Genomic DNA, 12,617 nt, shown 5'->3' on the forward strand with positions numbered 1-12,617 from the left:
CTGAAGTCGTCGGCGCCCCCTAGAGGCAGGAGCCGTCACCACCGCCGACGCGGAGCCGGGAAGGACTTCCGGTCGGTCACGAAGTGGCACCACCTCCGGGGCGGTAGCGGTGCAGTCATGGCGGAGGCTTTCAAGTAGGTGTGGGGCTCTTTCCCGAGGGTTGGGATAGCGTTATTTTGGTGACCGTCGGGGCCTTCACCCCTTTCCCGCCTCAGTCCAGCGCCTGCGCTGGAGGGGAGGGGGGTTCCGGCGTGTGTTCTCGCTTACCGTTCTCACTCCGATGCGGTTTCGCGCTGCTGTGGTGTCTCCATGGAAGCCGGCCACGGCCCGGAGTCGCAGGCGGCTGTCGGGGGCTCCCTTGGAGCTTCCCTCTGTGCGTCTGGCGCTTCATGGCCGTGCGCGGGGCACCTGGTTGTTGGCTGCACTTTGAGACGTCTCGTGCCGGGGCGATGTGGCCGGGCGAAGGCGTGTCTGGCGGGGAGCGGCGGGGAGTTGAGGTAGCTGGGGCCGGGGCCGGGCGAGCTGAAGAGGTAGCCGTAGATACAGGTTGAAACAGGAGCGTGTGTGCGTGTGTATCATTGAATCACAGACAGGTTTGGGTTGAAAAAGACCTTAAAGCTCATCCAGTTCCAAAGCCCTGCCACGGGCAGGAGCACCTTCCACTAGGCCCGGTTGCTCCAAGCCCTGTCCAGCCTGGCCTTGAACACTGCGAGGGATGGGGCAGCCACAGCTTCTCTGGGCAGCCAGTGTCCTTGCTGCTTTCAGATTTATGGCGTAAATGTGTTAACCAGGGTTTAGCAAGTGCTTTTATGTGAACTGGAAGAGATCAGGCCATGTGTTTGGGACAAAAACCACTAGTACAGGACATGTGGGAAACCTATAGGGGTTAATTCATAATTGCTATTATGAGTTATGATACTTCTATATGTTAGTTTACATTTGAAGAAATTGTTGGGGTTTTGGGTTGGTTTTTTTTCCTCTTAATTGCTTATTTTAACAAGGCGAGAAGGCTTTGTTGTAATACTGATAATACTTTTATGAGTTTGGGTTTTTTTTTTTTACTTTAATGTTTGCTGCTTAGAATACTAACATGTAAATGCTGTTAGTAGTATATAATTAATGGTAAGAATTAATTGTTTCTCAACGGCATGTACAAATATGAAGCATATTTCACATTCTAGATTTTCTTAGATTCTAAGAGAAAACGTAACATTTCAAGACTAAAACCATTTTGTAGATCAGAATGCAGTCCTTGAACTAATGGATATTTCAGTTGCTGTAATAAAACTACCCTTCCTGCATTTCTTCAAAAACATTCTACATCTTTATCTCAATAAACACTCCTTTTGAATTAAAAGTAATAGTCAAGATTACTGAGGTGAAAGCTAGGAGTTTTTTGTAAGGTATTTGTGCAGGCAGGTTCCTTATACAAACATCTTGGAAGTGAAAAAATCTTTTTCTTAGATCAGGTTAGAGTTTTCTCATCTGTCTGTAAACATATTGTTAAGCAGCTTTGTGAATTATCTTGATTTTCAAGTTATTTGTTGTTGTAGGTAGTGCTTGTGTATCTTTTTTGCTCTTGCCTACTTGGGAGCTTGCATGTGAACTTCTTGTTCTGTTTGTTTTAGAACAGTGGAACCATTGGAATATTACAGAAGATTTTTGGTGAGTAGAACACTATATGCATGTAGAAATTACTTGTAATCATTTTTTTTCTTGCTTGCTTCTGCTTTTCTGATTTGTCTGCATAGAAACTTAAAACTATAAGGGAAAGCCAGAAATCATACTGAGCAGGGAGAAAATGGTCCTAGTCTTCAGAATGTATTTTTCCTGCTATGTGTGGTGTTTTTGCAGCAGCAGGTTGTGTCTCTGTTCAACTTTATGAGTAAATGTTTCTATTGGCCTTGAAAGGAATGTGAGTTAAATTTGACCAAGATGGTGGTGCAGGTTTGCGTCTAGTACAAAATCATGTTAGACCAGGCTCTTATATGTTGTGACTAAAAATAAATAATAGAGACTGTTGCTGCTAACCATGCCCACCATAGCTGTGAAGGAAGCCCACTGACTTGTTATTTTAAGTTAGTCTGTCCATTACTAAGGTAATATAATCTACCTAGAAATGGGTCCAGTATTATAGCAGTCAGTTTTGGTTCTCATAATTGAACCAAAAGTATTTTCTTTCGAGAAGCTTGAAATTGTGATGAATAATAATTAATATCTAACATGATGGTGAATTGGTGCAATTTCTAACATAAGGTTCAGATATTGTACAGCTTCTGACTGACAGTATTTGAATGTTGTTTTTTTTTGGGGGGGTGTTTGGTTGGTTTTTAGTGTGGGTTTTTTTCTTTAGTTCACCCTAACAGTTTTAAGAGCTGCACTAGGTGTGGATGGGGGAAGGAATTGCCTACAGAATCTGAACAATGCAGATGGGCAGAAACCCTCATTTTAAGGTATCAGTGAGTATCAATTCTTGAGCGATATCCTGAATCTAGCCTGTAGAACTTACAACAATAGATTGATTGTCTCAAGGGTATTTGTTTTCTTAATAAATTAAAAAATAGCTTTTTTTGCAGGCTTATAGGCACAAACTGCATGTCAGTTGATGAAAATTGACTAGAATGTGATGGAGATCTCCCTAGGATCTTTGTAGCTGTGTGTATCTGCTAAAAAAGACAATACTATTTTATATTAACTCCTATAGAAAAAATATTGGTGTGTTATTAAATAAAATGTTTTTTAATTTGAACTTTGTATTTTTTGTTTAGAAAGAGAACTGTCGCCCTGATGGACGAGAGTTGGGTGAATTCCGGACAACCACTGTCAATATAGGCAAGTGCTTATTTGGAATAATAATAATGGAGGAGGTATTACTAATCTCAGATTATAGAAGTGAACTTTGTGACTTGCTGATGAGTTTTCGTGGTTCCTGCATTTTGGAACAAGAAAGAGGAAGAATATTTATTTATAGTTTCAACAAGCATTAAAGAGAATGCATGATAGAGTGATAGATTTTGGTGGTGTTATTCAGTCCTGCTTCTGGGCTGGTGTGCACAGCACATCTTTGGTGGTCATGGAAGCTTGTTTCTGAGATCAGCAGCATGTGATACAGGTGGTGAAGGCAATATCTAGGCACATACTGATCAGTGCAAAATGGATGCACTGGATAGCATGTAAAAGAAGCAGTGATTCTTGGCCTCTGCTTTTTTCTAAGCTTGATGAGCAGCTGTCTTAAGCAGAGCAGCTGTCTCAAGCAGAGGCAAGATACCTCTTATGCAGTAAGGTACAGGGCAGCAATTTACCTGCCATTCTTACACAAAGATAATGAAGGGACTGGAGCATCATTTCTCCTATGAAGAGAACCTGAGGGAGCTGGGACTGTTCAGCCTAGAAAAGAGAAGGCACAGAGGGATCTTATCCATGTGTATAAATACCTCAAGGGAGGGCATAAAGAAGACGGAGTCAGGCTCTATTCAGTGGTGTTCAGTGATGGGACATGAGGCAATGAGCACAAACTGAAACACAGGTTACCTGTGAATATGAGGAAATGCTTTTTCTGTAAGTGTGTCTGAGCACTGGCACAGGTTGTTGAGAGTTGTGGAGTCTCCATCCTTGGAGATATTCAAAAGCCATCTGGATACATTCCTGAGCAGCCAGCTCTAGGTGGCCCTGCTCGAGTAGAGCACTTGGACCAGCTGACCTCCAGTGACCCCTTCCAGCCTCAACCCTTCTGTGTGATTGACTGTTTAATATAGATTCTGCTCCCACCCTGGATTCATTGAGACTTTGCTTAGGCTGTGCTTAGTATAAAGTGATGGAAAGTAAACACTTTGTGAAGGTGGGTGTTTATTAAGGCCGTCTGAACTGGAAAATAGATTGTTATCTAAGAGCGCTTTCTTTCTTCAGGTTCAATTACAACTGCAGATGGTTCTGCCCTGGTGAAGTTTGGAAATACTACAGTGATTTGTGGAGTTAAAGCGGTTGGTTTTTGTTTTAATTTAGCTGTTAGCTGAACTTGTGCATTTATGTTTAGAACGAATCTCCTGTAGAGTTAAAATAATATACCAGTCAGACACCATTAGGGTCTTTCATCTGAGTTACTTTCAGACTTGGAGTTGTCTAATCCTACCTGTATAGTCTGAGAATGTGCTTTTTTGTTCCATATATTGTGTATGGGGAAAGACAAATACAAAAATTAAGTCTTTTTTATTTCTAGATAAAAGCTTTATAGTTAAGCAGTTACTGAATCTTGATCAATAAGTGCCAGTTAGTTGGCTGGATTATTAAATGTCTTGTAGCTTCAATTTTACTGCTGGACTGCCATGAACTGTGAGACAAATGATGACATATCACTGTATTGAGTTTTCCCATAGGAAAAATACAGACAGGGACTGATAAAAGTGGCTGTTGTAAAACTCATTGTATTGGTAACTGGCAAGAAAATGACCGTTTCTTTATAGAATAGCTGGAAAATCTTTTTGTACAAAATCCAGCTCTTAGGTTTTTATCGTTTGTTTGTTTGTTTCTCTAGGAACTTGCTACACCCACAGAAGATTCTGCTAATAAGGGATATATTGGTAAGTCTTTCAGGCCTCGTAAAAGAATGAATTTGGGTAAAATTGTGTTACTTAAAGTCAGTTTCCAGCTTGATATATAAGCAGTGGTCCTTCAGAAATGTCAGAATTCCCCCTGCTCTTCTTGTGGAATTTCCATCTACAGCTACCTTCTTACAGCTGATTCCAGGCCAGTCTGAAAACAGACCTGTGCCAGAAGGAAGTATGTATTCTAGAAGGGGGAAGGCAGTTCATCTATAAAAGATTGTGGCATGAAAGGTGACATAAACCCTCTTTATTTGTAGGAGAACTGTGAAAGTCCCAGGTGCACATCCTCGTGCCTGTTTGGAGTTTCTTTTGAAATGCAGTAATTACGTGGGAACTGAGAGCTTAGACAAATTCCCTTTTTATAAGGCATCTCTGAAGTATGTTGTTTTCAGTAAGCTTGATTCTGCTTAGGTGTTTTCATTTTTTTTTTTTTTCATAAATATTTATGCCTGGTTTTGCTTCAGGTCTAAAGCATCAGGTTTTAATGGTTGATGGAAAGCACATGGCATACCAGTAAAGTCAGGCAATAGTGTGAAAATGCCGTTTCTTGCTCAGTTTAAGAATGCTTAACACTCAAGGAAGCATTTGTGTGGGGTCATATTCGTAGCAGGATTGCAAACAGAAGATGGTAGGTAGGAGTATGTGCTTCTCTGTGGACTGTATGGTTTCTGAGTACAGAGTACTGCAAGTTCTTTAATACAAATTCATACCTAACTTTATTTTTGAGAGAAGTAGGAAGACTTGATTGAAAAATTGCCTTTAATTTGAAGACATAAAATGATATTAAGAGTGTGTATAGTCTTACTTGTTTTTGATATCCCACTGCCTGCTTTCTTTAGCTTATGACTAATGATTCTTGCTACTTAGTTCCAAATGTAGAACTGCCATCCCTCTGCTCACCGAGGTTTCGCTCTGGCCCACCTGGTGAAGAGGCTCAAGCAGCAAGCCAGTTCATTGCAGATGTGATTGAAAAGTAAGAACAATCTTAATGCGCTTAAAACATAAGAACTCAGCAAGACAGTTTTCTGTTTCCTCATTTACATTCTTTTTTTATTTCAGTTCACAGATAATAGAGAAAGAAGACCTATGTATTGCAAATGGCAAGGTAAGTTGTATCTCACAATGAAGAGAGATGTACTAAGAGGATCAGTGTTGAGATGTTACGGTATTTGGAGTTGCGGGTTGTTGCTGCTTTTTAGTTTTCATAGCTTGGCTTACACCTGAATTGTAAAAATTGTATGATGGAAATAAGTAGCTTTGATCATGTGGCCAGCATTTTCTCAGATTTTGTACCATTTGCTTAGCTGCTGTAACATCTCACATGTACAAACCTTTTTCAATAGCTTGTTTGGGTGCTATACTGTGATATTATATGTATGGACTATGATGGAAATCTTCTGGATGCCAGTGCCTTCGCTTTGTTAGCAGCATTAAAAAATGGTAAGTCTTCTCTAGAGAAAGAGACACACTCTAATTAGTGTTGCTTGGAGAAATGTTAGTTTTGAGTCATGGTGAATAGGTAGTGGAGTCACAGTTTCTTAAGACTGCTTGGTTCCTCTCATTTGAATGCCAAATTATTAAAACGCAACTCCCAGGTGGAAATGATGGTATGGATGCCATAGATGTGTAAGACCTGAGGAGTAAGAGCCATTTGTATGCTCTCTTGCTACTCTGCCTTGTGTTCTTCCATGTCAGAGAGCTGAATCTTTCAGCAGTGGCCATAAACAACTTTAATGTCTGGAACAGGTTCTTACCTCATTAATGTATTTTGTGTAGGCAGATGTTGTTGGGGGCTTTGCTTACACAAATTCTCTCTCAACAACAGAGTACTCCTAGCTTAATGTGATACAGTTTGAAAAAAAAAAATTCATGCATGCAATGTGTGGATTGATTGTTCACAGGTATGTGGCTTATAAATGCACATAGGAGGCAGAGCAGAGGGGAGCTTTCAGCTAGGCCTCCTTCTCCAGCTGTGAATTGCTTGCCTTTGAATTCTTAAAGCTGCTTTGCTCCTGATTTCCATCTCCTAAAACTGTATGGATCTCATTTTCAAAGCAGGACTTACCTGAAGATCAAATTCATTGATTCTACAGATACATGTAACTCAGGAGATGAAACTGTATTCCTCATGATGAGACTATAGTCCAGTAGACTTTCTTTTGGAAAAAAATACTTTTGGTTAAATATGTCTCTAAAGTAATGTAGTTTATGGCATTTTGGAAGCAAGTGATACTTCTGTGCAAGGAAGAATGTTACCTTGAGTATAAAAATTAAATAATTCCTTGGCTAGGTAATTGTAAGGTAAATACTTTCCTCATATTCAGTAATTTATTTTTTTTTTGTACAGAACACCAGTACTGTAGCCAGAACTCTTAGCAATTTTTAGTGGCTTAGAAGGACTTAAATATTTCAGTAGTCTTGGACAATGTTTAATATTATACCATTGTCATTTTTCAGTACAACTGCCATCAGTTACTATAAATGAAGAAACTGGTTTATCAGAAGTTAATTTTAAACAGAAGAATCCTTTGATGATCAGAAAGCATCCGGTTGCCACATCATTTGCTATATTTGATGAGTAAGTTCATAATCGTTTTGTACTTATGAACAACACTATGGAAAAGAAGTGAAAGACGGAGGATGCTATCGATGTTAATGCTCTTCTGCTAGTGAAGTGCATGCAGCCTTGGGCAGTGCTGTTTCACTTGATCTGAAATTCACAGCCTCTCTTGTTAACTGCCCTGTAGTTCAGTAATATGAACAATTATGCAGTATGACAAAACAAAGTCTGTCCAACTTCTTCCTTAACACAAAACTTGTTCCCAACCTAAAAGATACAGTTAAAAGTACAGGAATAAGTATGTTTTTGCAGTATCTGAGAAGAAGAACTAATGTTTTAGAAGCCTATATAAATAACTGATATACAAGATGGTAGTTTTTGAACAACATATATCAAGGACTTGGTTAACAGAGGAAGTAATAGTCTGGCAAGAACAACAGAGCCTTTGGATAGCTGAAAACATAATTACCCAACACTCTTAAGTCATTGTTCATGTAGATCAAGAATCTGATCATAAGACTTCAAAATAACCATATCCAATAACTTGACTCCTTACCTGAAATTGTTTACTGGCTCTTCATTAGTCCAGATGTGTTATGTATTGTTCTGCTGCCATTTACAAGACATGCAGGGATTTGTGGTGACATCCATTTGAAAAGTAAAAAATGACGAATGAGATGGTGCTCACTGTGCTATGAGTCTGATTGAAGATTTAGGTATGATTAGAGACTTTGGGGGCCTATAGCACGTTAATCTGTATATGCAGAAATGATTAATAGGCTCTTTCATTCATATGGGAGCAGGGAGCAGTGAACTCAAATGTTGACCAAGTGATTACCAAAATGAATCAAAGCAGAAAGTGATCAGTACTTTAGAGTGCTTCTGTTAATTGCTTTAATACCAGTTTTTGTGGGTCTGAAGTGTGATGTAAACTGGAAGTGAAAGTTTGGCTAGCACCACCGGCTGATCTTGTTGGCAGGGTATTATCTGCACACAAGTTACACACATACTTGCCAATAGAAAAAAAAAAATGTTGCCTTTGGAAGAAAGCTTTCAGTGGCTGATGGGCTTTGTCCCTTCACTGAAACCAGCTGTTGCATTAAACAACTTACCCAAGTCTCCCTTTAGCTCCTAAAGCTAAATATTGAGGGTGAGTGTGTTTATGTGTGCCTGTGGTTTGGGTGTTTTGGATTTCTTTTAAATTCTGTTTTATTAGTTTTTGTACATCTGTTGATGCGGCCTTCTACAGAATGTGTTTTACATAGTCTGGCTTCCAGAGACATTTTTCTTCTGCATAAAGCCCTCCTTGAATCAATGAAACTCCTGGGTTGCTGGACATGTGGCCATGGGTGAGGATTGCTGGTGCAGGGCACTGTGCAGCTGCAACACTGGCCCCTGCGCAGCAACTGGTAAACAGATAATGAGTCTGATGCTTCAAACTCTCCATGTGTGCCAGGTCCCTCTGCACATCATGCAAATAGCTGATGATGCACAGTGCATGTGGATAAAACCAATATAGCAATATGTATGAATAGGGCAGAGAAGGACTTAATGTTTTTCCTTACATCATTGCTATTAAATGGCAATGTGAAACTGTTAGTGATGCTTTAAATTTCAGCTTTGAGTTCAAGATTTTCTTGTGCAAAGTTGGCTTGTAGTTTAGATCCTCTTTCCCTCTCCCCCCATTGGTTTGCCCTATTTTAAACTCAAATGGTTCAAAATAACAATATTTAGTCTTTCTCAATGGTGTGCATCCTGTTATGTGTGACAGCTTATTTTGGCTGCCTTAAGGAACCCAGTAAAACCAGTTATGACTGTTCCTAGTCTTCTGTTAAAAGTTTTCTAACAAGAAACTGAGAACTATGGTGAATTTACCATTGGAAATTAATTTTGCCTTAAGGTCTGGTAGAGATAAACGCAGCCTACACCTAAACCCAACACCACTGTCTTTGATAACCACAAAATAAGTGACTGCAAGTGGCAGTTTAATGGCAGTTTCGTAAGATTGGGTGTCACAAATCTGTGAAACTTTGGCATAAAGCTGTACTTTCAGCAGCTGGTATTATAAGATACGTGCACATGAATATGTGGAATCTTCCACATCTTTTGTTTCTTTTTTTTTAATCAGTGCATTTTGGTAAGAAAACAGATAACCCTGAGCACTAAATCCACCTAATAGTATTTTGTAAAAGACTACAGTAAAAGTTAATGTTACGTGTATTTTGCGATAACACACTGACACATCCGCATGTCTTTTTTTCACAAGCACACTGCTCATTGTTGATCCAAATGCTGAAGAAGAAGACTTGGCAACTGGAACAGTGACTGTTGTGACTGATGAAGAAGACAGACTCTGTTCTGTCCACAAACCAGGTACTTCCAAGTTCATTACACAAGAGCCTGTGGAGACAATAACCTTTTCTTGACCTAGATGTTAGGTACCTGCTTTTTGTTGTAAAATGTGGGTGCTTCATGAGAACACTGTCAACTTGAGAACTTATTAAATGACTTACTCTTGAAATTGTTTTTCAAAAAGGTGGCATGCCTGAAGTTCAAGAAGTCACAGCCTGACATATGTACAGCACAGAGCAGATTTTGAGCATGCCTCCTGTTATACCTCTAGTTTGTTTCTGTTTTCTTTGCCGTGTGTTCCCCAGGTGGAAGTTGCTGGTCATGAGAATTACTGTATTACTTAATATGCTCATCTGGAAAATACATTTAGAGATACATAACTGACGTATTAGTAGAAAATACTTGTTTCCTTTAATTTTTAGGTGGAAGTCCTCTCACAGGAGCCAAGCTTCAGGACTGTATCAGCAGAGCAATTACAAGACAGAGAGAAGTAAAGAAGCTGATAGACAAAGTAATAAACAGTATTAAGCCGAAGTGAATAAAAGGAGAGATCTTTTTGAAAATGGATTTGTAAAAATTGTATTTGTTACAGTGTTCACAAACCTTTCATACTAAATAAACAAATACCAGTACTACATTTACAAAGTTCATTTTTTTCTAAAATGTTTTTCACCCTTATACTATATACAGTGCTGCTGAGTGGTAAAAAATACAACATTCTGTTAAAAAATTAAGTGACTTAAGGAAACCAGAGTAGCTGCTTTATAGGTGAAATCTCCAAGTTCCGGAGGGTTGGCTTCCAAAACCAGTTAATTTATTTCAGTGTTAACATCAAAGTTTGTTTTCCCACCAGTGTTACAAAACGGTGATTTGATTATAAGCTTTCTCCTTTATAAATCGGAAAAAAAGAAAAAACAATCCCCTCTGAAAGAGTTTTGTATGGGGCGGGGAGGGGGGGGGAGCAAGTCTCAGGACTGTGGAGGGGCTGATGTGCCTCTTTTCCTTTTACTTTTTGAGTGGCTGCCTGAATGCCGTTGCTGCTGCAGGTGAGCTGCTTGTGCTGCTGCTGCCATAGCCATTTGATGCTGCAAGAATCGCAACTGCTGCCATGAAGGAGAAGGGGGAGAAAAAGCTTGTTAGTGTTGACAATGCAGCTTTGTTTCACATCATGAGGAATGAGAGGAAGGGGTGTGGAATAAAAGAACAAAGGAGGAAGCACCAGGTTGACAAAGGGAATACACGGTGTGCTGGGGCAATAAGTACAGTCAAGCAGCACCAGTGGCACAGAAGCCTGCTGAGGGCATTTTTAACATTTCACATGTGTTCTTGGCAGCTTTGTTTCTTTGCCCTTTCTCTCCATCGCAGTTAACTGCAGTAACTCAGCAACTTCAATGAATGTTTGGGTTACATAGTATATTTTAATGTAATACCTTCTCAGGGTATGCACTGTACATATTTTCTACATGTATCACAAAGAGGAGGCTGTGTGCTAAAAAAAGTATTACTATCTTTTCATAAAGCAGCTGAACAACAGAGTGCTAAAGGAATGCTTGGCCAGAGTTGTCACTTCCATGTACTGACCACAGCAGTGCTAAGCTCAAAACTTATACTGACCAATATAAGCTCATTTAGGTGTGTGCCACAAGCACTCCTTGAATGTTAGCAAATCAGGAAGGTGGATGGCTTAAATGAATAAAAATAAATTCAGTGCTCCAAGCTGAGAACCAGATTTTAAATCTTCCATGATAGTTTGCAAAATTCATGGGTTTTTCATTTGCCAGACCATAAGGACATTAGTTTGAAAGTCAAAATTGGGTATTTTTTTTTTTGTTTGGAGCTGAGAATTGTATTTTTTAAATCTATTATTTTTTTTAAAACAGAGTGAAGTTGCTGGATTACTTGTATCTGTTGCTGCTGCTGCTGCAAGGCTTGTTGTTGTTGCTGTTGTAAGGCAGAAGAGAGCTGGAGTCTCTGCTGAGGAAGGCTTTGCCCAGGTCTGTTCACAGCAGAGCCAAGCTGAGACAACACTAAGAAAGGAGAAGGGGAGAGCAGGCAGGTCAAAGAGGGCAGGTTGAGTTTGGCAGGGTCAGGGAAGGAAGACAGGAATAGAGTGTAATAGAAAAGAGGGATCAAGAGGATTAGTTTCAGAGTTAAATTGGAAACAGTGCAGAATAACCATGATCTACACGCTCTGTTAGAGCATAATTAGATTATGAAGTGCTTGTGGAGACACAGAGGTTTCTCATATTGGATGTTAAGCACACAGTTAAAAGACATGTTCTTCAATGAAGTCTGGCATGGAAGTTCTCTGTATTTTCTTTTTGTATCAAGTGTGATGTTCATGTGATGTCAATTTCCTACACTTAACTGCAAAACAAAGCAGGAAAGTGCATGCTTTGAAGTACTTCTTGTATAATTCATGTGCTGACAATAAATAGAAAATTGTTCTAATGTAACGTAAGACTTCTTTAAGACCAAACTTCATCTCAGTGTGAATTTACTGACATACATACTTCACCGCACAAGGAGGCTCAGCAAGCGCATACCTGTGGCTTGAGGTTGCACAAAATTCCCTACTCCGGTCAGGTTTATTACAGCAGCTTGTTGGGCAGATAATGCCTGATCCTGAGTAGATGGACCTTGGTCAGAGCCCTAGCAAAAATGAAAAGCTTGATCCTTATTACCAAACTTTGGTAACAATGAATAAGTAAATAAACCAGTGTGAAGGCAAACTTCTGAAGTGCCACTTAAAACCATTTAATTCTACATATTCCAGTGTGTATAGATACAGGCTATGATGTAGTCACTACTAAAGTAAAACAGATGATGAATGCCCCAAACCAGCTCCATTTTGGCAGAAATGCTATAATGCCTGTCACCCAGCAGAAATCCCACGTAGTTGTAAACTTCCCTACAGCCAGCAGACTACAGTTCATGGTTGTAGTCTTATGACAATATCCTGTCCCACTCCCAACCCCAGTCTTCAGATGACACCTGAAACCATCCATGTGCAAAGGTCTTCATCAATCAAAATGTGCCAAGTCTGAAGCTTACATTCACATGTTCACATTGTGCCACACAGTCCTTGAATTCACAAATACAAA

The 12,617-nt window shown here is 39.7% G+C and overlaps 2 protein-coding genes across 7 annotated transcripts in view; one reads left to right on the top strand and one right to left on the bottom strand.

Moving 5' to 3' along the window:
* Window positions 1-60: 60 nt before the first annotated feature.
* Window positions 61-10,163, top strand: EXOSC8 (exosome component 8). 2 transcript variants are annotated; one of them, XM_057399975.1, is made up of 11 exons: window positions 61-134; window positions 1,629-1,665; window positions 2,769-2,832; window positions 3,907-3,980; window positions 4,532-4,577; window positions 5,469-5,574; window positions 5,661-5,706; window positions 5,945-6,041; window positions 7,059-7,179; window positions 9,428-9,534; window positions 9,936-10,163. In XM_057399975.1, the coding sequence occupies exons 1-11, from the start codon at window positions 118-120 to the stop codon at window positions 10,049-10,051; spliced, it is 831 nt and encodes a 276-aa protein (XP_057255958.1). In that variant the 5' UTR covers window positions 61-117; the 3' UTR covers window positions 10,052-10,163. The 2 variants fall into 2 exon arrangements, with proteins under 2 accessions (XP_057255958.1, XP_057255959.1); XM_057399976.1 differs by lacking the exon at window positions 61-134 and adding an exon at window positions 310-497.
* Window positions 10,164-10,420: 257 nt separating this feature from the next.
* SUPT20H (SPT20 homolog, SAGA complex component) overlaps window positions 10,421-12,617 on the bottom strand; it is a 33,589-nt gene continuing 31,392 nt past the window's right edge. For 3 of the 5 annotated variants that reach the window (XM_057399968.1, XM_057399969.1, XM_057399963.1), the window contains 2 exons: window positions 12,060-12,165; window positions 10,421-10,616 (listed from right to left, as the gene is read on the bottom strand). In XM_057399968.1, coding sequence (XP_057255951.1) covers window positions 10,519-10,616; window positions 12,060-12,165 — 204 coding nt within the window. In that variant the 3' untranslated portion in view covers window positions 10,421-10,518. Of the gene's footprint in view, window positions 10,617-11,412; window positions 11,541-12,059; window positions 12,166-12,617 lie in introns of all 5 variants that reach the window. The other 2 variants (XM_057399962.1, XM_057399964.1) reach the window with 2 other exon arrangements.

This window comes from Pezoporus wallicus, unplaced genomic scaffold (assembly GCF_028554395.1).
Source record: "Pezoporus wallicus isolate ANWC-B61680 ecotype Strahan unplaced genomic scaffold, APGP_CSIRO_Pwel_v1 scaffold_7383, whole genome shotgun sequence".
In the NCBI taxonomy this organism is placed as follows: domain Eukaryota; kingdom Metazoa; phylum Chordata; class Aves; order Psittaciformes; family Psittacidae; genus Pezoporus; species Pezoporus wallicus.